Below are 25,799 nucleotides of genomic sequence, written 5' to 3' on the forward strand. Positions count from 1 at the left end.
CCCCTGATTAAAGCTGTTTAAGAAGCAACCTGGTGTATTGTTAGACCCCTTGAAACTGTGTTTTAATCTTCAGAGAGTACAGTGGCAACTTGTTCTTTGCTGATAACTGGAGGTGAAGTGGCAGTGGCAGAGGGTATTTCATGGTGGAAAACTGTGGGTGATGGGAAGGTGAAATCTGAGCTGAGTTTGTCAGCCAGCAGATTTGCTATATCTTGTGGCTTAGTATAGGTGATGCCATCCACAATTAATTTTGCACATTTGGGTGTTGCCCTTAAGATTGCCGACATAACTGAAAAAAATGCCTTATGGTTATCCTTAACTTTGGAGGCTGTTTTTACCTCAAATTTTGCTTTCGTAGACGACTAGTTTGCCTGATTCACTTGTTTAAACTAATAATGGACTTTTTCTGTTGTGCATAATCTCTCTTACTTGTTGACAGGACTTTCTTTCTTTTGTTGTACAGCCTATTAATAACAGTGGTCTACCAGGGTGGTTTGTTTTTGTGGTCTTACCGAAGTTTATTTCATTCTGTTACAGATGTTTCTATAAAGCTGTTTATATGGCTAATAATGGCTTTTGTTTACATCTCTGCTTAGATTTCTGAGTTTTCTGGATTGGGGGAACTTGGAAACTAGCTATACTGTCCCTTAACAGGAGGTAGTTTACCTTAGAGAAGTTTTTTAAGTTTTTGGGGTTAGGTGGGGAGACTAGTTTAACAGTGAAGAGACATGTTTATTACATAACATTTACCCCTTCACTGGAACAGACTTCCACTCCAAATTAAACATTGCAATATACTTGCTTCCTTCAAAAAGGGCTTAGATGACTGGATGGTATTCACAAATATATACTTTGTATGACCAGCCAGTTACTCCTTGAAAAAGGAAATAAAAAGTCTAAAGGTGGCTTCTAGCAAGGTCTAAATGGCCACTGGGTTCAGCTGCCTTTTGTTTCCTATGATTCTATAATTCTATGACTGTTATTATTGACTGCAATAATATATTCTCTTGAAGTAAAAGCTATACAACTAATGACAAAGCAGGTATTTTTTTATGAAGAAAGATTTGAAAGAAGGTAGCTATAGGTGACAAGTCAATGTCAATGCACACCTGAGATATCTTAGAAACAATACACAGTCAAGTGTGCTTTCAGCAAACAACTTGTGATTCCAGCATGTACAATTGCTTATTTTGTGACCATAATATCGTTTTCATATTTTTCAAAATGATTTACCTCAAAAATTCAGCATCAGTCTGAGGCTTCTGTATTATCTGTTCTTTTTCTTCTTCCAAGAGTTTAGTTCTAGATACAGCTTCACTTCTTTTACTTTCAAATGCTTAAAAATATAAAAACATTACTAGTGATGAAAATGGCTAATTTTATCAGCAATACCACTATAGCTATAGACAGACAGATGGATAGATAGATAGATAAATACATAAATAGATAGATAGATAGATAGATAGAAAGATATATAGATAGATAGATAGATAGATAGATAGATAGATAGCACTTGTTCAGAACTTGTAAGCACTAAATAAGCTACTAATTACTACAGCACTCAACCTTCCTCATTACCTAGAGGAAAACAGTTTTTGTACTTACTTTCCTCACTTGCTTAGAGAAAAACAGCTCTTGTACTCACTTTCCTCACTTATCTAGAGGAAAATAGTTTTTGATTCAGGCATGTCCAAGGGTCAGCTCCCAGTGTTCTCTCCTGTCTATCTGATGAATCTGGGCATCTTGGGGCAATGTAGAAATTGCCTCATGTACACAGACAACCCTCTCCTCCTACCACCCAACACTACAACCTGTGAGAGATGCACTTATCTAGCCAAACTGGAGGTAAAGCTCTCTCCAATCAAGAGTGAATTTGACAGTCAAGAGGAGAAGGTAAACACTTGCTCCACACCACACTCATCACATAGTCTCACTAAATCTACACCACCAAAATCCACACATAGAAACACAAAAACATTCACGGAGGGTCTCAATAATAATCTCCTCAAGCAACAGAAACCTCCAAAGCAGAAATGCAAGCAACCTCCTCCCCCCAACACAACCCAAATGACAGATAGCCCGCAGACTCAGTGTGCCATTCAACCACAGCCAATAAAGCAAAACAACGTACCCAACACACTAGTCATAGGCGACTCTATAGTCAGGCACACTGATGTCCTGCTCACCAGGCTAAACAAGGAGAAGGTTACTGTCAGCTGCCTGTCGGGTGCCAGGATCCGCCACATAACCCACGCACTCAGGTCACTCCACAACAAGTACAAATAGGACTCTGTCATTGTCCATGTTGGTGTGAATGACCTGAGACGTACCTCCCTGGACTACATGAAAAGAGACATGGAAGAGCTCTCTGATCTTGTAGCCCAGGCAGGTATGACCCTAGCCCTGAGTAGCATTCTGCCATCACCAAGAATGATGCCACAGTACAAGGACAAAATGATTGACTTCAACAATTGGCTAAGCTTCTGGTGCCACTCTAAAGGGATCCAGTATCTGTCTGCCTGGGATGACATGTTCGACAGACCACGATGCTTTGCCAGAGATGGCCTGCAGCTGTCACTCCTGGGATTCCGGATACTGGCTAAGGTTCTTGACACCCCTATAGTGCCTTTTTTAGGCAAGGATCAAATGACAAATTCACCACCGTAACAGGAACAGGCAAGCAAAAACTGAGGGTGATGCTACTCAATGCTAGAAGTCTAAATCTCAAAATGCACTCACTCGAGGCACTCCTTACAATGGAGAACATCGATATCTGTGCAGTGACTGAGACCTGGTTCAAGGCTCCAGAGAGCACCCCTGCACTACCAGGCTTTAACTCATACCACACTTTTCGGCCATGTAACCTGGACCGGAACACCAAAGGCGGAGGTGTGTCCATATTCATTAAGGATATCCACACCTCCAGGCTAGTTGCTCAGCATAATGCAGCCGAGGTTATCCAAGTGCAACTAACTCTGGGCAAAACTGCAATCCAAATTGTAGCTTGCTACAGATCACCCACCATGCCCCAGGATTCCCACTCCTCTTTTCCTGATGTACTGGAAAATATTAGGGTTCAACCACACACCCTAATATTGGGTGATTTCAACTACCCCACCATTAACTGGGAAAACTGCTCATGTGCCAACTCCTTCGCTCAACGCTTTCTGGAATTCATAAACTCCAATGCCCTGGATCAACTTATCCACACCCCCACCAGGGGCAACAATATCCTGGATCTAGACATTACCAATATAAGTGACCGGTGATCCACACCTGAAGTCAATGCCTCATTGGTCTGCTCCAACCATAAGCTAATTACCCTAGATATCCACATCCTGCCTCAACCCCCCCCCCATTAAGGAAACCATGGTAAAAACAATTTCTCCAAAGCCAACTTCATGCTTCTTAAGACAGAAGTGGTGAACTTCATGACACCCATGCAAATGGGCAATACAGTTATGACTACTGAATCCTACACGATTGCACTTTATAAGCACTAACATGAGTGCATGGGTTGTGCTATCCCAAACAGAACCAAGACGTTATCCTCCAAAAAAAGGAAGCCAATCTGGTGGTCCCCTGCCATAAACAAACTGTGCAACAGAAGGAAGAAACTCTTGCAAAAGAGAGTAAAATCCCACGAGTGGAGGAGCTCCCTGGTCAGCCTCAGTAAGAAACTGCGATCCCTGATAAAATCCTCCATAGCTAGTTACGAAAACAAAATCGCCACTGGTTCTAAAGACAACCACAAAGCATTCTATAGCTATGTCAAGAATCTCAATGGCAACACTCAGATCTGCTTTGAGTTACAGCACAGTGGCACTAAATATACAGACCCAACTGATATTGCCAGCATCCTGGCAGATAGGTTCAGTGCTAACTTTACCCCCCTCTCACCCCGTAAATAGCCCATCTCTATACCGGAAGAATGCATTAAGTTCCTGTAATCACGGCTGCACAGGTAAAAACCACACTCTCCAAAGCCAAGAACACAGCATCCATGGAACCAGACAACATCCCAGGCTGCGTTCTAAACGAACTACAGAATGAACTGGCACCCCACCTAAGTACCATGTTCAATCATAGCCTCACCTCAGGCTTTGTACCTGCTGAATGGCGCATAGCAATGATTATCCTACTCCACAAGGAGGGAGCCACCATGGACCCCGGGAACTACCGCCCCATTAGCCTGACGAGCCTGGTCTGCAAGGCCATGGAAAGTATCATCATGGAACTTATAAACAAAGATATTGGTAATCTCCAAACTCTGGATCCCACCCAGTTCGGGTTTGTAAAAGGCAGATCATGTCTCCTAAACCTGACAGACTTCTTTGAAGCAGTCACCAAAGCTGTAGACAAGGGTAAGGTGGCTCACACCGCCTATCTAGATCTTGCCAAGGCTTTTGACACCATCCTCCACTCTGGAATTATAGATAAACTCACTAAACTAGGTATAAATCCCTATGTCACAAGATGGGTTGCCAACTGGCTCACTGACAGAACCCACACTGTGAAAGTAGCAGACTCCAAATCTGACTTTAGACCAGTGACAAGTGGAGTACCACAGGGTTCAGTCTTGGGTCCTCTCCTGTTTGGTATCTACTTCTCTGAAGTACAGGCTAACACAGAAGGTCTTTGGCTAACGAAGTTCGCAGATGACTGCAAATTAGGAGTCGTAATCAAAACTCCTAACGATGTGGACATCCTACAAAAGGGCCTCACTGAGACAGATGCCTGGTGTCAAAGCCATGGCCTCAAGCTCAATGCCAAAAAGTGCATTGTCATCCCCTTTGGTAAAAACTCTGTACCCATGAACTACAACATAGGCTAGTAGTATACTTAACACTGAAAGTGTGATAAGAGACCTTGGGACACAGGTGGACAGTAGTCTCTCCTTTGATAATCACATTGCCACAGTAGTAAGGAAATCCTTCTACGTGGCACACCTCATCACAAAGGTTTCTCATCCAGAAAAAAAGAGGTCATTGTTCCCCTCTACTCATCACTCATTAGACCCATTATAGAGTACAATGTCCCTTTTGGTATATACCTCACAAGACATCTACAACAACAGGAAAGGCCGCAGAAATACCTCACAAAGAAGATTACCGGCCTCAAACAGATGCCCTACGCAGACCGTCTCAAAAAACTCCAGCTTTACTCCGTCGTATATCGCCTACTCAGAGGTGATCTCTGCCTAACATACAAAGCTATGTCAAACCCAGAGCTGTTGGACATGCTCCACTTAAAGAAATCCCAATCCCTCCGAGCTACACGCTCTAGGGACCTAAACCTTGTCACCACATTAAACAGAACATGCCGGAGGGATAGATTCCTGTCCCAGAGACTTTCCATACTCTGGAATAAACTACCTATCTATATCAAACAAAGCTCTGCATTAGCACTCTTCAAGAAAAATCTTGATGATTGGATGGGAAATAGGAAATTCACCCCGAGGATCACCTCTGTGGCTCTGCTCAACAGTGGCAGAGGAAAATAATTTTCTTGGGTGGCAAAAGCCAGGGTACCTTTTTGGCTGGGCTTGTATAGGCCCCAGGGCCAATAGCCTAGTACCTACCTATGAACCTATGATAGATAGATAGATAGATAGATAGATAGATAGATAGATAGATAGATAGATAGATAGATAGATAGATAGATGATAGACAGATATATGATAGATAGACAGATAGATAGATGATAGATAGATAGACATATAGATGATAGATAGATAGATAGATAGATAGATAGATAGATAGATAGATAGACAGATGATAGATAGACAGATAGATAGATAGATAGACAGATAGATAGATAGATAGATAGATAGATAGATAGATAGATAGATAGATAGATAGATATATGGTAGATAGATAGATGATAGATAGATAGATAGATAGATAGATAGATAGATAGATAGATAGATGGTAGATAGATAGATAGATAGATAGATAGATAGATAGATAGATGATAGATAGATAGATAGATAGATAGATAGATAGATAGATAGATAGATAGACAGACATTAGCACAAGATTTTAGAATGAACGAGAAGCTACTCATTCAGGCATGATATGAAACCATATCCCATCTCAGTGTCCCTGTAGCTATGTCTGTTTTCTCTATAGGGTAATGGCTTTCACTGCAAGCCCAACCGTGAAGGGTTACTATGTAGGAACTCTATACCCTTATAAAACAAACTGCTTTACGTGAGGTATTTTTCGGGCCACTGTATACAGGGATCAGCTCTTAGCCTTTCAGCTCAATAGTCTTCATTTTCTTTTACACCCCCTGGCTTTGATGCACAAACATACATGGGAGCTCATGAACATCTTCTTTTACACCCCCTGGCTTTGATGCACAAACATGCATGGGAGCTCATGAACATTTTCTTTTACACCCCCTGGCTTTGATGCACAAACATACATGGGAGCTCATGAACATCTTCTTTTACACCCCCTGGCTTTGATGCACAAACATGCATGGGAGCTCATGAACATTTTCTTTTACACCCCCTGGCGTTGATGCACAGACATGCATGGGAGCTCATGAACATTTTCTTTTACACCCCCTGGCTTTGATGCACAAACATGCATGGGAGCTCCTGAACATTTTCTTACAGACTATCCAGATATCAGGTGAGAGAGCCCAACATACAGAGGAGACAAGTCAGCTGCGGAATCCCCTACCCATTTAGGACCAGAGGAGATACATCGGCTGCTGAACCCCTACCCCACCTGGGTCCATGATGTGTTAGTCTCTAGGTCTGCCACTCATTCATGCTGCATATAAAAATCTCTTCATGTGGTGCTTAATTGCTGTTGACAGGTCCATCTGTTGTCTTCATTGCCATAGTATTTGCTCATTTCTACATTGCTAGAAATTATATTTGTACTGTGAATGTTTGCTATAAATCACGCATTATGACATTTTTTCTGCAGACCACCACCCGTAATTGGCATCTAGCAATCTGTCTCTCCCAGTCAACAACAAAACTAAATAACTAAATAAAATTTGCACCCCATCTGTGAAGGATAAGCTTAGGCACTTCCAACTACTAACATACAGTATAAAAGTAGTGTCTGTCACATATGCAAATCCAGCAAGCTTACATTCAGTCTGTGTGTTTTGTCCTATCAGTTTTCTGCTACAAAGGCATCTGAGACACAGAAGTATAGTATACAGTATGACGAGGCCAAATAAGACAAGTAAATGCACACAGAGCAGTACCAGAATGTGCAAACCAACCAAACAGCAATCTTGATCATTTACTGCTGGATAATTAAGATGCTAGGACTCAGTAACAACAGATGCATCTACTCCATGTCCTGAGCTTTGAACACAGCCTGTAAAGTGCTCATATAATTCCCATCTTCTTTGAGGACTACTACTAAGGGCATGAACCAGGGCATGAGGAGTCACTATTTCTTGTAAATTTCATTAATATGAGTGAGAATTTAAGGAAGAAAACATAGAATGTAGAACTCTAGCTACATTAAAAATTATTGCAAAATCCACTATAATGGAAAATCCTTTTGTTAACCAGGAATGAGGGCTTGAAAACTCCTCATTGAGGTTCTGGCAGACAAAGGAAATAAGTGACTTTTTAATGAAGTCCATATATTTATAAGTATGTACTAGGCTGATGACCATTAAGGAGTTTTTTAGTCTGGACATGCATCCCAAATCTCTGACAAGTTCTAGTACCCCTGGTAGTATAAGCAGAGGCTTGGGAGATGAAACATTTTCACGGAGTGCCCTGGAAGAAGAACCATTTACAGGCTGCCTGTGTCCATTTGGGACACCGGTGCCAAACTAGGGGTGAATTTCTGGTTCTCAGTACACTTGTCCAAGTTACACTTGAATTATGTTAGTGAGGAACTCTGCTGCACATGGATGGGGAGGCTATTCCGGAGAAGGGACTAGTCTCTGTGATACAAACCTGTGTCTCCAGCAGCTCCTATTTATATCACAGACAAGCTTCATTTTTTTAAATGAGTATTTCTGGTGCTGTTTGTTTTGCAGAAATGCAGGAGGTCTGTCAGAGGGGGATGCAAAGGTGCCTTGGATGCCAGGCATAGAACTCTCCTCAACAACCTGTAAGAGACAGACTACAGGGATAAGGCTTTGAGGCTGTCTTCACAGGACATATTATTTATACATTTTATTATTTCAGTGGGAAACCTCTGTTGATGTTCCAATTGTTGGATGTACATAACTAGGTACATACTAAAGGGGGCACCATACTCAACGATAGCTCTGATCAGTGCCAAATACAGTAGGATGATAAATTCTTTGGACCTAGATGCCATACCTTTGTTTATAATTTATTTATTTATTTCCAGTTTGATTACTGGGGAAGTCCACTGGGCCCAAATGACCCATTTTCAGTGGAGGCCTGGGGAGAAAAACTCCAAGATACATAATACAGTACAGATAAAGAAGTATAAAGATACATTATATAGAACATTTTACAACATATGTATATTCAGTGTCACACATAATCAGACAAAAATCATTATGGTTGATCTTGAGGGCTATACAGGTTCATTTATGCAAACACTCTTGTAAAGTATGTGTGGAAACACATATAAGTTGTGCAACACAGAACAATTTCCTCACTACCTCAGATACGTGATGGCAAAGGCTAGATTACTGTCCAAGTGTGTCCCCAAGTCCCTGACTACTGGGTCAACTCTTAGGGTTGTGTTGTTAATATGGTAGTTACCAGGGGTCACCAACTTTCCAAAGGAAACTACTATGCATTTCTTGTCATTTAGTTTTAGTCTATGGCTCTTACACCAGTTAATTGCCTGTATCAGCCCTTCTTGGAGAACATTAATGATGGTGGTGGATTTTATGACTGGTCCTAGCTTGCAATCATTTCCAAATTTGGTCACAGGCCCTTGATGTTAAACTTTCCTTCAGAGAAATAGATGTGAAAAAGAAGCAGTCCCATGACTTATCCCTGTGGGACTTTACTGGTGACAGCCCTCTTTGTAGAGGTGGACTCCTCAGTTCTAACTTCCTGGGTCCGGTCTGTGAGCCAGCTGTTTATCCACTGGGAGACATAAGGGTTTATACCTAACCTTTTGTATTTGTCAACAATGCCTGACTGGGGTATCATGTCAAATGCCTTGGCCAGGTCAAGGTAGACAGTGTGAACACTTTTGCCCTTGTCCATTGCTTTGGTGACCTTCTCAAAGAAGTCCACCCAGTTGCGCAGGCAAGACCCACCCTTGAAGAAACCAAACTGGCTTGGGTCCAGTGTCTGGAGGTTTCCCATGTCATGACTGATCATTTCCATGATCATTATTTCTTTGGCTTTGCATACGACTCTAGTGAGACTTATGGTTCACTAATTTCCAAGGACTGTAGATGGCCTGCCTTTGTGCAGTGGCAGGTAGCTTGTGTTAAGGTAAAACTTGTTAAATAAACACTTAGTCTCTTGGCAGTTCAAAGAACAATTCTTTTATTCAATTAGAAAAACACACAAGTGTGGGAGACAGTACTCAGAAAGTTGTGTCTCCCCAAACAAAGAACTTCTTACATAATATATAGAAAACCTTATCATAATAAATTTTATCTATGAAACCACTGTTAGGAGCCAATAGGAATATAACAAGACAGTACATTTCCTCCATCAGGTCACTACTCTATATCCAATAGAAAAATGCCAAGTTGGAAGAAATTAGATTTCATATTTATCTGTAGTTTGTCCTAATAAGGAATAACTTCCGTTTTGGTATGTACCTGCAAGGGAAGCAGGGCCCCAGGCTTAGGTACTAGAAACTATGAGAAGTTTCTTTCCAGTACTTTTCCATGACTTCAGGATACTCTTACAATCACGTACACTAACCTGCTAACATACACATGCATTTAACTCTTTCCAACTTCTACACCTGTTTGGAAGCTACAGTTAAATACTGATTCCAGATAGCCTGATAGTTTGTGTTTCATGTAATTTAGAAGGCAGCCTGGTTTATTGTTGAGGCTATCAACATAGTGTTCTTGGCCTTAGAGACAACCCTTTGGACGTGTTTTCATAGTGACAGATGGGGGCTATATTTGATGGTATTTCCTGTGGGGAGACTGAGGGGGGGTAAAGTTACAGCTGAATTTGCCAGCTAGCAGGTTTGCTATATCTTCTGGCTTTTTAATTTCTCCAAGTCTTTTGGGTTTCTAAAACCATGATGGGAATGGACCCCATTCCTAAGTTAAAGTATGATTAAAGTTCATGACATCAGTATTGTTTCAATCTTTGATGTTAGCCAGAAGTGCTCTTTGCAGCACCTGCAATGTGCTGTGAACTGACTCCTGCAATTCCTATGGAGTTACATGTATCGGTAATATATCTAAGTAGGACTGTAAATTATTTTTTTATAAGACCCATTGCATCTACTATTTCTGGAATTGTCTGATTATCCTTCTTCGGCATTCCCTTGTTTCTGCCTGCAAATTCTGATATTTTATGACCTTGTGTTTCTCTGTATATAAGACACTGTAGTCACTAGGTGTAGCGATTGTAGTGATCAATGCTATTTTTGTCTTCTTTTCATAGACTACTATATCTGCTTTTTTCACATCTATTTTTTTGAACAGCTGGTAATGGGTGATCCCATATTATATAAATTTCATCATTCTCTATTATGGTTTGTGGCTCATGTTTCCAACGTTTCTCTGCTACTTCAATATTATAATGTTTGCAAAATTCCCAATGCAACAGTCTTGCCACACTATTAAACTTTAAGTATACAGCCTTTCTGCTATTAGTGTATCACATACAGCGGCATGATGTGTGACTGTTTCCAATTCTGTTTTACATAAACTGCATTTGCCTATTTCTCCCACATGTTCAATGGACAGTGTAAACCAACATGTATGTAGTCCACTATCCTGGGCCGCCAATATCAACCTTTCATCTTTTGGTTTGAATTCACCTCTCCTTAACCATTCCTGCATTTGGTTCTGATTGAAATGAGGTTGTTCTAAGAGTTTTCTGTACTTGCAACTATATTTATGCATTTGCCACATTTCTTGCCTTCTCATATGATCCTTCACCTTATATTCTTTCTTTCTTTTTCTTGGAACATTCATTTGCTGCCTGAATTTTATCTACTTCTAGTTTGGTTTCTATTCCTGCTTGACACCAATATGCTTCTGCTAAACTAAAAAGGGAAGTCATCTTACACTTAACTCTTCTCACGTTTTAAAACTTTCACTATGTTTGGATCTTGTGAGGTCAGCGTATATGTACACAGTCCTATGACTGCAGATCTATACATATAATCAATTTTGAGGAGGCACATACCTACTTCAGAATGGGGAATATATAATCTTGGTATACACTTGTTCTTCTTTCGACTTTTCCCGGTTAGAGGTCCACAGCAGAACTCCGGTCCGCTAACGATTGTCAGTAGATTTTTTATGGGTGCCAAGGTGCCAGCTCGACGCCCAACCTTCAACGAAGGCACGCCCATTCTACGCATGTCTTTCGAATGCCACTTGAGGAGGACATGCAGACTCCACACAGAAGGCGCTCCAGCCGAGAATTGAACGGGAGAACCTCTTGCTGTGAGGCAACAACGCTACTGCTGCACCACCGCGGCTTCACAGTCTTGGTATACACTGATTTTTATAAATCATTTGATAAGCATGAAGCATTTTTTTGTTTTCCTGCCAAACTGATGCAGTACCTTTTGGGGTCAGTCAATCATTCCAAAACTGTAAGTTAGGACAGGAAGAGCAAACTGGTTTATAACTTGGACGTTATTCCTATATGTCAGAGTTGTTTTCAGTATAATTTTAGTCTTCTAAAATATTCCTTACTAAGTTTTATTCACATTTGTTCATGCTTTATTGCTGATCCTTCATCAATTCCCAAATATTTATGCACTCCCTCTTGCTCAAGTTCTTTCCTCTCCCAGACTAATATTCTCTTGGTACTGCAGCTTTCCTACTTTAAAGGTTGTTTTTGCACATTTATCAAGGTCAAATTACATTCTTATATCATCTGAAAAAGATTGACCACTTACAGTTGTGCTTTCTGACAAAGTGTACATTTTTAAATTATCCATAAAAGAGGATAAGAACTCTTTACACTTTATTGCTATCTAGGAGCCAAACTGTAGACATGACCTCATCTGCTAAGTAGACAGCTTAATGGGTTATGGGCAAGACAAAAGAGCAACAGTGACAGTCACCCTGCCAATAATCCCTTTTGAATTTATATCCCTGGAATAATAATTTGTCCTTTATCATGGCTCACCTGCAAAGTGGTTTGCCACGGTTTCATGGTTGCTGTAATGTAATAAGTCTATGTAGGGTGTATCTCATACATTTGTAAGCACTCTTTTATCCAAGAATGTGGGATGCTGTCAAATGCTTTTTTGTAGTCTGTCCATGCCATACTTAGATCCTTCCCCTTTTTACAGTTCTTCATTATGACTTTATTTAAGAGAAAATGATCCTTTGCTCCATTTGACTTTCTTTAGTCACCCTTTTGTTCTATTACCATGATTGAGTTTTCTTCTAAATGACTATAAACTCTGTTGACATCAATTCCCGTGTACAGTTTATATGTAGCCAGAAGTCAAGTTATTGGTCTATAGTTTTTAGAATAGCTTGCAGGTTCACTCTTAAGGAGGAATATTGTTTTTCCTGTTGTTAACCAGGTTGGCACCTGTTCGGGGTATGCATATAAAAATAAAAGTTATGTGCTCACCATAACATTCCATCTGTGTTGCCAATTTTCATTCTTCCTCAATGAATGGGTTCAGATCCAACCCTTGGATCCGACTCGGCCACTTTCTTTAGATTCTAGGAGCTGACTCTCAAGCTTCTCCCTTACCCATAATGCCCCTGATCACTGAATTACCTCAAATTGAGTTGCTGCTATTATACAATATCTCAGTATTTTTTTTTCTGAAAATAGCCAAGACAGAACAGTGATAGCTGAAAGATCAGTACAATGAAAGAAAAGGTGAGACTCCGCTGGATGTTCCACTGCTTTATTAAAATACACAAAAAGTTGTATCCGAAATTGGTAAGAAACTCCAACAAAATAAATATCCACTGACAAGCACTTTCGGGTTAAAACCCTTCATCAGATCACATACTAAAAACACTTCCTGATATTTAAAATACATGTCAACCAATAAGAGTTAGTAAAAAGCCCGCCTTTTCTGCAAGGCTGGTTTTAAAGGTACACAGTCATTTAAGCCCGGAGTTCTGTGGGCCATCAATTCCAAAATCCATTTGGACTCCATAGATTCAGTTAATAGTTTAACATCACCCCCCCTATTGTTCATGACAACATTAACCACTGCTTTGAATTTAAAATTGTGTGTGGGGTGGGTCTCAATATGCTTATATAAAGCATTATGTGCATCTTTATTCCTAATTGAAGACATATGTTGCAATATTCTTACCTTAAACATATTGTTGGTCTTGCCAACATAAAAACATATGCATTCAGTGCACTCCGCTATGTAAACTAAATTACTTGTCCTACAGGTAGCTTTTGCTTTGAAATTAAAGACATATCCACTGACTGGATGTGTAAAGGTGTGATCTTTATTTATAAATTGGCATGCTTTACAATATCCACATGGGACACTGCCAATACTTATGCCAATATGGTCCTTTGGCATTGGGAAAAGGCTATGATTTTTAATAAGCCAGAATGGATGCAACATATACATTTATATACACGTTTTGTGGACGATATTTTCTTTTTGTGGAAGGATGATGTTACATCTTTGAATGGTTTTTTAGACTATCTACACTCCACTACTACATTCCTGAAGTTTACTAAGAAATGTTCAACCACAAATATTGATTTTTTAGATGTATGTATATCACAAAATGAAGCTGGCTTTTCATCAAGCCTATATAGGAAGGAGTGCTGGAAAAATACAATGCTTTGTTTCGATAGCATGCACCCCCGATATATGTTTTCAAATATTGTTCAGGGACAGATTGGCAGAATTTCCAGATTGAATCTGGATGATAAGATGTTTGAATGTGAAATGGTTAATTTGAAGAACAACTTTTTAGAAAGGGGCTATAGAGGAGAACTGGTTAATAGAGTGGTTGATACCAATCACACAAAAAGAGATAATAGATTTAAGCCATGGCTTAAATGTAATAAAGGGGAAATAAGAACCACTAATACCACACACAAACTTAATGAACCAAGGGTATTGTTTACATATAGTAGGAGACATCAGGGATATTGTCAACAGAAACTGGAATATTTTGAGGGGAGATAACAAGTTAAGAAATATAGTGGGGGCTTATCCACAATTTGGTTATAGGAGAAACAAGAATCTAAAAGATATCCTTTGTAAAGAGAAAACAGTAACCCAAACTTGTATCCTAAAAGAAAAATTGGCAGTGTCCCATGTGGATATTGTAAAGCATGCCAATTTATAAATAAAGATCACACCTTTACACATCCAGTCAGTGGATATGTCTTTAATTTCAAAGCAAAAGCTACCTGTAGGACAAGTAATTTAGTTTACATAGCGGAGTGCACTGAATGCATATGTTTTTATGTTGGCAAGACCAACAATATGTTTAAGGTAAGAATATTGCAACATATGTCTTCAATTAGGAATAAAGATGCACATAATGCTTTATATAAGCATATTGAGACCCACCCCACACACAATTTTAAATTCAAAGCAGTGGTTAATGTTGTCATGAACAATAGGGGGGGTGATGTTAAACTATTAACTGAATCTATGGAGTCCAAATGGATTTTGGAATTGATGGCCCACAGAACTCCGGGCTTAAATGACTGTGTACCTTTAAAACCAGCCTTGCAGAAAAGGCGGGCTTTTTACTAACTCTTATTGGTTGACCATGTATTTTAAATATCAGGAAGTGTTTTTAGTATGTGATCTGATGAAGGGTTTTAACCCGAAAGCGCTTGTCAGTGGATATTTATTTTGTTGGAGTTTCTTACCAATTTCGGATACAACTTTTTGTGTATTTTAATAAAGCAGTGGAACATCCAGCGGAGTCTCACCTTTTCTTTCATTGTACTTATTTTTCGGCTGTTTGGTGAGTTTGAGGCATAGCAAAGAACATTATTTGGACATAGCTGAAAGATCAAAACCTCAAACAGGAACAAAAGTTCCTAAGAAGAATTCTATTAGGTCACTCCCAACGACATGGATGGGGGGAAGGTGGAAGGGGAGTTGTGGAAGAATGAAAATGGACAACACAGATGGAATGTTATGGTAAGTACATACCTTTTATATCAAATGTTGCCATTTTCATTTGTTCCTCAGTGAATGGGACAGAGTTCCCAGCTGCAATTACCTTGGGTGGCCCTCATGGAAGGATATTCCAGAGCACTGCAGAACCAAACTAGTGTTAGCTAAATGAAGCTGTTCATTTGATTGTTACTATCTTATTCTATTGCAATATCATTTGATTGATACTGTCTTATTCTTTCCAGTCTAATGTATACCTATGCTTGTTAATAGACTATTTTTTTAATTCTACCCTACATGATTTGAAATTAATGCTGATTATTGAAGTCATCCTAGCATGCAGTTGCTGCATAGTATCATTCTTGGTGTATGTGGTGGCTCTCTACATAGGAATGCATGTGTAAGATGTTGTTTATTATTGCATATTCAGTCTTTCAATCTTAATTTTTGCTCTATGTCATATGTTAGACTTTTTACTGTATGTTTTTTTAATCTACTGACTTCTTTCTCCTCTCCTTAACCCACCTAGCTTATAAACTCTATCCTGCTGTAAGACCTGTGCATGCTACCTGCATACCCTGCAAGAACCCCCAACATAAATTCAACTATCAAACTACAAACTAAAGGAAGCTGTTGTCCTATTTTTCAAATCTCCCTCCATCCAAAGAATCAGAGAAAGTATGTCTGACCTCTCTACTAAGCTGATAAGTTGTATTGTAACTAAAACCTAGTCATTTGCTACAGTGTAGTACTTTGTATTAAATCTCCGACCTGAACCAGGTACCCAGCAGCCTACCTCCCTATCTCCTCCTTAGGGTATTTGTCTCTCCTTATTTTTGTGTTGTCTAACTCTGTCCTCTTTCTTCTTCGCCCTCCTACATAATGTAAATGTAATTTTAAACTTTGTCCACTAGGGGGCTCCCTTCCCAAGGCTCCTATTAGCTTCTAAATAATCCATACCTTTATCTATTTTAGTTCAACACTAAACTACTCTGTTATACTCTTCTGTCCTGCCATTTATCTTACTTTGTCTTGTCCCTTCTCCTTTCCTCTTTTTTTTCTGCTATAGTCCTTAGCCCTAGCTATTTTATAAATATACTAGCACTCCCCTCTTACCTCTTACTTCCAAGAAGTTAGCTGTATTCTGCTATTTCACTGATTGTTTCTGTGAGCTATTTCTCACTTGCTCTAACCCGCTTCATTTGCCCTGTGGGCTCACTTCGCTACCCTACCCTACCCCAATTCTCACCCACCCCAGTGCACTTAACCTTATACTACTCAAACCACACCCCTATCTTCTATTAACCAATTACATCTCACTTCCTCATTAACTTACCTATCCTATCCCCTGCTACCTTCATCTACCTCATTTTTCTCTCTAACTACTCCACCCTTTCACTATCTCATTAACTTACCTATCATATCACCTGTTTTTCCCTTTAACAACTCTACCCTTTAACCTTGCTCTTACCTCTATCTCATATCTCCTAGCATCTATCTCCTATTCCTCCCAGCCATGCCTACTATACACAGGCCTATCCTCAATAATGGCCTTCTCTTTCTCACTATTCTTACTCCCCTATTTTTATCACATTACCTTACTTGCTATGAGCATTATAGCCTCTCTAATTTTCAGCTCCCCTTAAAACACACAATTTCAATCTCTCCTCTAGCTATACAAACCTACTTGTACATAACATCCTCATCATCCTTCCTTTTTCCTAAATTCCATGGAATAACCCATATTATGTATCCACACACTAGAAAACAAATCTCTTTCCTCTATAAATTATTTTAACACCTTCACAGCCCTTTACAGCTCCTATTACTGCATGGCGATATACATCCTAACCCAGGCCCAAATAATACAATCTCAGATCCTCATTCTGACCATCCCATCACTTCTCGCATATTCACGATCTCCGACAATTCTCTCCTCATAGACCACCTCAATATTCGTAGCCTAAATAATAAAATAGCCCAACTTCATGCCCTGCTACACGTACATTCTTTTGACATCCTATGTTTTACAGAAACATGGCTCAAACCAGTTACTAAGGATAATGATATAATCCCACCAGGTTATAACATCCTGAGATCAGATCACCTAATTAAAAAGGATGGTGGTGTAGCAATATTACATAAATCTCATTTACAGGTTACACCACTAAATACCCAACCTCCCTCACCCAATAGTGTTGAAATCATAATCTCTAAACTACAGATAAATGCTAATAAATCATTATATATAATCTGCTCCTATATCCCTCCAGGCAATAACATTAACACTCTTGAAACTGTCCTTAATTGGATCTCCACATCCTTTCCACAATAAACCATACTCCTTGGAGACTTTAACATTGACTGGAACTGTTGTAACTCTTCCCAGACAAACACTCATATAAACCTATATGGCTTCAATCGAACCATTACCTCCCCTGCTAGAACCCATAAACCTAGCAACAAACAAACCACCTTAGACTGGATACTAGTTAACAGTAATCCCCTTTCTTATAAATCAGGTATACTTCCTGATGATATTAGTGACCATTCTCTTATCTTCATTGCCAGACAAAAAAAAAACATACCTAACCACATAACCTATAGAACTATCCATAACAAAAAACACCTCAGCCAAGCTAGCTTTCAAGCTGAACTTAAAGCTTGCAATTGGTCACCCCTTAAATACCTACCACTTGACAAAGCAGTCTCTTACTTTAATAATAAATGTATCCAAATCCTAGAACACCATGCCCCCTCTCGGACAGTCATAACTAAGAGCAAACCTGCACCTTGGCTCACTAAGGAGACAAGACAAAAAATCCTTCAAAGAAATCGAATTTGGTCTAACTGGAGAAATACTAAAAACCCAACTGATCATGAAATCTTTAGACAGTTGAGAAATGCTACAAAAAAATCAATAGTCCAAGATAAAAAGAACTACTACCATAAGCTCCAGCACGCCCAACATAAAAAAACCTCAAAAGTTTTGGTCAGGTATAAATAACCTACTCCACCCAGGGCAATCCAAAACTCCAACCCCAGCTAATTTAACTCAAAATTCTCCCTGCCAAATTGCCAATTCCTTTAATAAATTCTTTCTGGACTCAGTCCAATCATTAGCAAGTATCTTATCACCAGCCAGCATCTCCAAAACACTCTCACAAATCATTTTACCTCCTCCCCTCCAATTACAGCCTGTTCCAACCTCTCTCATCCATACCCAGCTTCAAAAACTAAAACCATGTACCCCCTCAGCTGTCCTCCTTCCAGCTGAATTTCTGCAAATTGCAGCTGGAGTACTTGCTTACCCTATCTCTATCTTAATTAATAGGACCATCACAGAAGGCACTATACCATCTCTTTGGAAGGTCTCATATATTATACCTCTACATAAGGGAGGAAACTCAACTGAACTCTCTAATTTCCATCCCATAGCTCTACTTTCTCCTTTAGCAAAAATCATGGAGAGAGGCATTCACCAGTAACTTTTCGATCATCTCCTCCAAAATAATCTTTTAGCCAACTGCCAGCATGGCTTTAGGCCTTTTCATAGTACTACTACTGCACTCCTATCCTTTTCTGACTCAATTAATAAAAATCAAAACAACAACTTGCTCACCTCTGCTCTCTTTCTAGACCTCTCCAAAGCCTTTGACATGGTGATTCATCACTTAATGATAGATATACTTACTTCACTTTCACTTGACACTCAGGCAGTCAAATGGTTTGAATCCTATGTTAGAAACAGACAACAGGCAGTCCTCTGGGACAACAACCTATTTACTCTACTCCCTATCTCGCAGGGAGTCCCACAAGGCTCTATTTTGGGGCCCCTCCTCTTTTCTATTTTTATCAGTGACCTGAAAACATCCCTACCTCAAACCACCTGTATTCAATATGCCGACGACTCAACCCTAATCTGTGCCGCAGCATCTTCTGCTGAACTTCAGTCTAACACCCAAAAAGTATTTACCTTAGTTGAAAACTGGTTCTCCAAATGCTATCTCCTCCTTAACCCAAAAAACAAACAAACTTTTACTGTTTACCCCTACCCAGAAGTCTCCCTCTATTGATTTTACAATTACATCAAATAATGGCACTGTAATAGTACCAGACTCAACTACTAAACTCTTAGGCGTAACAATTGACCATAACCTCAACTTTGACTCACACATAAACTCAACCATCAAATCAGTGAATAGAAAACCGTGATTCCTCTATAGGCTAAAACCATTCCTTACACCTATAGCCAGGACTAGTATTGCCCAAACTCACCTAATTTCCACCCTTCTCTATGCCTCCCTAATTTTTACAAATCTATCTAAAAATAATCAAAATAAGCTGGCCACTTCTTACAATAATATTGCCAGATTTGCCACTGGATCCTCATTCCGTACTCACCATTGTCAAAATCTAAGGAAACTAGGATGGTTGGAACTGCAAAACCAGCTTCTTTTTCAGCAACTAACCATCGCCCACAAAATCTTGCATCATCCTACAAATACTCACATTCTCTCTAACTTGATCAACCCATATAAAAATCTAAGTACCCTACTCTCAGCTAATAAATTACTAGCTGCAACCCTAAAATCCAATAACAAATCAGGTGAGTCTCTATTTACTAACACCATTGGAATCCTTTGGAATAAACTTCCAAGTAATCTTATATCCCTTTCATCTACTCCACTGTTCAAAAAGCATCTAAAAACCTTCCTTAATTCACAATGGCTGTGTCCATGCACTAATCCTGACTGAAACTCTTTTTGTCACAACTAACCTTTCTTGTTTACTAAGTTTTCTGCTTTAAACTCTGTTGTCTAAAGTGTCTATTTTTGTCTTGTACCTGTTATTCTATATACCTAGTTATATGTCCTTCCCTCATTGCTGTTCCTTTTTGTCATGTAATGTAAATAAGCCTAACTCGTAGGGGGGTTTTTTGTTACTATGTATAACCAATTGTTGATTAGTACCCCCTTATGTCTATATTTACTCATGTATATTAGTTACATCCTGCTGTTGTGGAGCTTTTCTCCCCGGGCCTCTACTGAAAATGGACATATATCCAGCTAGACTAGCCTGGTCAACAAATGTAAAATAAAATAAATAAATAAAATGCTCTCTTCCTAGAAATGATGCCCAATTTGTAATGAGAAGCAAAGGTATGAGCGTTAGGCCAAGTGGCAGCTGCACAAATGTCATCAGTGGAAGCTCTAGCCCAAAAAGCAGCTGACACAGCCATCGACCTGGCTGAATGTGCCTTCAGTTGTTTTGGTAAGGTTAGGCCTTTCAAGAAATAAAAATGAGAAATACAATCTGTTATCTAGCTATAGTAATCTTTGAAACTGTTTTCCCCTCTTGGTGCTAGAAAAGGCAAGACACAACTGATCTGTTTTTCTAACCTCCTTGGTTTTATGTAGGTAAAAACAAAGTTGTCTATGTACATCTACAAGATGAAGGGTATATTCTCCTTTATTCTCAAATTTTGGAGAAAAAAAATGAAAGGTTAATGAATTGATTAATGTTTAATTTGGTGGCCACTTTAGGTAGAAAGGAAGGATTAGTGTGCAGGGTGACCCTATCCTTGTGAAAAATTAGATATGGTGCTTCTGAAGAGAGAGCTTGGAGTTCTGAAACTCATCTAGCTGAAGTAGTTGCCACCTAAAAGACAGTTTTCCAAGATAAAAACTTAAGGTCTACTTTAGCTGAGGGCTGATAAGGAGGATGTACTAAAGACTGTAATACCAAAGTCAGATCCCAAGGTGGAGTGGGAGCTCGACTTGGAGGTCTAAGTAAGAACAGACCTTTCAGGAAGGCCTTGAACAGCTTAGTAGAAGCTAAAGGAGAAGGCTTATTACCAATGTAGTAATTTGAGATGGCTGCTTACTGCACTTTAATGGCAGAGAAACTTACCCTGGTATGAAAAATAGAGGCAAGGAAATCTAAAATAGTTGTGATTGGAGCAGTAAAGGGATCTAAGTCTCTTTGATGCACCCACAAAGAAAATCTTTTCCATTTGCTCTTATACATCTTGTACTAACTAAACAACATCAGGAGCTCAAAATAAGGAATGGAAATTCCTTTGAACATTCAGTCAGGCTTCCCAAAGACTTCAACAGGGGATGGAGGGGTGGGAAGGTTAATGGAAATGAAGATGGACCTGGTAAGGAAATGTTTCTAAAAGAGTAGATGAAGGTAATACAGTCTTTCAACCATCTTGCTAGTGAGATTTTGGTAATAGATTTACCTCTTTCTGTCACAGCGAAAGATACCAACAACTGATCAGACTTCCTAAAGGACTTAGTGCAAATAAAAATGAAGTTGCCTAGGAACATCAAGCAAATGGGCAAAATATTCACTTTTGTTTTGATAGCTGGGAAAAAAGACTGGAAGATCGGTGGACTGATTAATATTTCTTTCCTAAGCTACCTTGGGTAAAAATGAAGGATTAGTGCACTGGGTAACAGAATCCTTGCGAAAAATCAAATATGGAAATTTTGAAGAAAGTGTTTGGAATTCAGACACTTTTTTTGCAGAAGTAATAGCTACTATTTTCCAGGAAAGGAATTTCAACTCCACAGTAGCTGCAGGTTCAAATGGCGGATGGACCAGGGCTTGCCAAATCATTGTTAGATCCCAAGGAGGGGTAAGATCTTTCACTGGAGGCTGTAATAGGAAAGTCCTCCTGAGGAAAGTCTTACAGAGCTTAGAAGAGGAAAGGGATTAGGAGTCAAAACCAAAGTGAAAATTGGATATGGCCGCTAGCTGGACTTTGACAGTAGAATGACTAGCTTCTTCGCTAAAAAGGGAAGCCAAAAAGTCAGGTACAACTGCAGCTGATGATGTAAAAGGCTCTATCTGTTTTTGTTCAGCCCAAATAGCACATTTTTTCCACTTGCTTCTATAAACATTACATGTCAAAGACCATGTGAAGAGACCAAAATTTCTCAAACAGCGGAAGAAAGCCTGGGATATCTTGCAATCATTGGAAGTGAAGAAACTATGTGGTTAGCTTCAGGCCCTGTATATCTGGGTGGGGATGGCCTGACGAGTGAGAGAGCAGATCTGGGGCCTTATCCAGCCTCATCAGAGGGCAAACCCAATGAGACCAAAGGAAGGTGAACCAGGTTTGTTGATGCCAAAGGGGGACAGTGAGGATAACTTTGCTCTGCAACCTGAGAGCTTTCTGCAAGAACTTGGGAATTAGAAGTAGAGCAGGAAATGCATAGAGAAGACCGGGGGGCCAAGCATGGACTAGAGCATCCCAGGGTGCCTGCCCCTGCTGAGAGGTCAAGGCAAAGTACCTGCTGCATTTGGTGTTGAAAGGGGAAGCAATCAGATCGCAGCAGGGATGACCCCATTTCTGGAAGATCATGTCTGTAGTTGACTGGTTCAGAGACCACTCATGAGGCATCAGTAAAACTCGACTGAGACAGTCTGCTAATATATTGGACTCCACTGAAATGTGTGTTGGTACCATAACGTGGCTGGTGGATATCGCCCACTGCCAAACCCTCATTACCTCTCGACATAGGGGATAGGACCTGGTTCCTACCTGTCTGTTGATGTACCAAACTACTGACATGTTGTCTGTTTAGATCACAATAGTCCCCAGAGGGAGAGAGCTGTCGAATTCCTGCAGTGCTAGAAGAACCACTCTAATCTCCAGTACATTGATATGTGACTCGGTCACCTGGGATGTTCATGTTCCTTGGATTGCTCGACCCACATAATACCCTCCCACCCTAGCTGGGAGGAGTCCGTGGTGACCGTGGCATTTGAGGATGGAAGGATGAATGGACATCCTAGAGTAAGGTCTGCAGAGTGAAGCCATCAGAGCAGAGATTCCTTGCACACTTGTGATAGTTTTATGGGAAAATTTAGAGGATTCTTGAGCAGTGACCATTGAACTGCTAACATCCATTGCAATATCCTCATGTGGAAATGAGCCATGGGCAGGAGAGTTATCGTGGCTGCTATTGACAGTACTAAACAGGTTGGAGGCTGGCGTACGGGGAAAATTCATCTGACATGACTTCCTAGATTCGTTACCTTGTCTGTTGTAAGATAAACACAGGACGTCCTTGTATTCAAACGAGTCCCAATGAAATCTATGACCTGAACTGGATCCAACTGGGATTTCTACATATTGATAGCTATCCATAAAGTTGGGGCTATCCATAGCAAATAGTCTCTGACTTGAATAAGTATATGTCTGGCTGGAGCTGTCAGAAGCCAGTCATCCAGATATGGAAAAATCTGGTAGCCCTGCAGCCTGAGATGCGCTGCCACCACTGCCATGCATTTGGTGAATACCCTGGGGGCTGTGGTGAGACCAAACAAGAGTGAACTGAACTAGTAAGGACTGTCTCCCAGCATGAAATGTAGAAATTGCCAGGAGCGTCTGTTCATCTTTATATGATAGTACGCATCCTTCAGGTACACAGAGCAGATCCATTTCTCCACTTTCAAAAGAGGTAGGAGAAACTAGATTGTGACCATCCTGAACTTCGTGTGCTTTAGCGATTTGTTCAGAGAGGTCAGATCCAGAATAGGTCTTGGGTCCCCTGTCTTTTTGGGTACTAAAACAATCTGGAGTAAAACTCCGATCTGACTTGATGGGGGGGACCTCTTGGATGACTAATTTTTGCAAAAGCTTTCGTAGTTCGTGGGCCATGTTCTCCCTCTGACTGGGTGGGACATCATGGAGGTAACATTTACTCTTGGGAGTTTCCAGAAAAGAAATGAAGTATCCTCTAGATATGATCCTTAGCATTCATTTGTTGCTTGTGATGGCCTCCCAGGCTTCTGGGTGCAAGGAGAATTGCCTCTGACTGCTTCCAGAGGAGGACAGCCAGGCAACTGTTCTGGATCACTGAAAGGGCTTGCCCTGAGGGGATTCCCATGACCCTTGATTCTGCAGACTGCCTCAGCCATGTGGATGAATCTTCCATTCTGATTATTCTCCCCTCTGCCCTAGTGGAAAATTCTCCCTGAGTGTCCTGAAAAGGACCTTGCGACTTCTGAAACCACATTTTCTTACTCCGACTCTAGTTCCTGGAGAAGGTCCTTTGTGGGGTACAGAAACATATTCGGACAGCAGACAAGGTCTTTCCATCCTTCTCAATCTGAGAGAGAGTCTCATGCAGCACAGTTGGTCCAAATAAGGTGAAGCTGTCAAAGGGGGCATTAATAAAGGCTTGTTTGCACAGCTCCGCAAAATTCCATAGCCTCATCCAGGCACAACGCCTCATGGCAATGCCCAAACTGACAGCCCTTGAGGTACCCTCTGCAGCATGAGAAATCAACCTGATGGACGCATTTGGCTAGTTACTGTAGGGTGGCCAGTCTGGTGGAAAAAGTTTTCTGATCCTCGACAGACATGGACACTGGAGTTGAGCTAGAAAGTTCCTTCACTAAGTCCATTTGTAGCCTCATAAAGTGAGATACATAGTTTAACACTCTCAAGATGAATGTGGAAAAGGTGAAGACTCTTTTGCCAAATCTGTCCAAAGCCTGGGATTCCCTATTCATGGGATGGATGGAGAAGCTCTCCTGGGCAAGCTCCTTCTTGGTGGCTGCCACAATAACCATGGCATCTACAGGGATACCCTTGGTTCAAAACAATTTATCCACAGGGGCGCTAAGAAAATTGCCCACTCGCTTGGCACTTGGCTCTATTGCATCCAGTTCCTTCCACGCCCTGGAAGACACCCACTGGATCAGCTGGTCAGCTGGGGGGAAAACTCAAGTAGTAGATGGGCCAGACCCGAAAGCCTGCCACAACATTGAGTTCTCCAGGTAAGGGTTTTGGGCTGTCCAATTACCCCCCTGAGGTACGATTTCTAAAATGTCTCCAAAGGAGACTTCGTCGGGTGGGGACTTTGGGGACCATTCTCCTTCCTCAAAATCTGTGTCCGTGATAACTGATTCCATAGGGGAATCAATGTGTCTCCTTTTACACTGACTCTTCCAGGGAACCTCCTCGGTGGGACACTCCAGGGAGTTATCGAAAAATGCCCGGGGTTCCACCTTGGGGAGAATGTGGAGGCTTTGGGGGACCAGCAGTCCCACGTGGCAGACTGGAGGCCTTGGGCACCAAAACAGAATAAGGAAGGAGGAGGTATTGTGGCAGAAAGTGCTGAGAGTCTCCCTAAATGGGAGATTACCCTCTTCAGCACTTCAAAAGCCAAAGGGCTCCAAACCACTGAAAGCTGTCCCCACCAGAGCCAAAGCCACTGGAGCCTACACCTTCCAAAAAGCTTGATTCCCCTGCTCCAAAGGGGGAGTTGGAGCCGAGCTGTTGAAAGCCGAAGCTCCAAGGGGAAGTGAAGGCTCCAAAAGTTTCTGAGTCGATGCCTTCCCCTAGGAGTCAACTTCGATGCTACAGCTCTGAAACATGCTCGGGCCAAAGCCAAAGGAGCTGAGCAGGTCAGGGAAATAGTCAGAGCTGAAGAGGAAATCTCTATTGGCTCCGACACCTAGGCACCAGAGACCAATGGCACCAAAGATTCCAAAACTGAAGGGCAAATCAGAAAAGGAGCCAATGGTCGGAACAGGTAAACCCTCACG

At 40.7% G+C, this 25,799-nt stretch overlaps 1 protein-coding gene across 1 annotated transcript in view; it reads right to left on the reverse strand.

Moving 5' to 3' along the window:
• CCDC172 (coiled-coil domain containing 172) overlaps nt 1–25,799 on the reverse strand; it is a 401,371-nt gene that overhangs the window by 27,488 nt on the left and 348,084 nt on the right. Inside the window, exon 4 of the mRNA XM_044055529.1 lies at nt 1,234–1,336. Coding sequence (XP_043911464.1) covers nt 1,234–1,336 — 103 coding nt within the window. The remainder of the gene's footprint in view (nt 1–1,233; nt 1,337–25,799) is intronic.

The sequence above is a fragment of the Protopterus annectens genome, chromosome 14.part0 (assembly GCF_019279795.1).
Source record: "Protopterus annectens isolate FY-2018-M chromosome 14.part0, PAN1.0, whole genome shotgun sequence".
Lineage (NCBI taxonomy): Eukaryota > Metazoa > Chordata > Ceratodontiformes > Protopteridae > Protopterus > Protopterus annectens.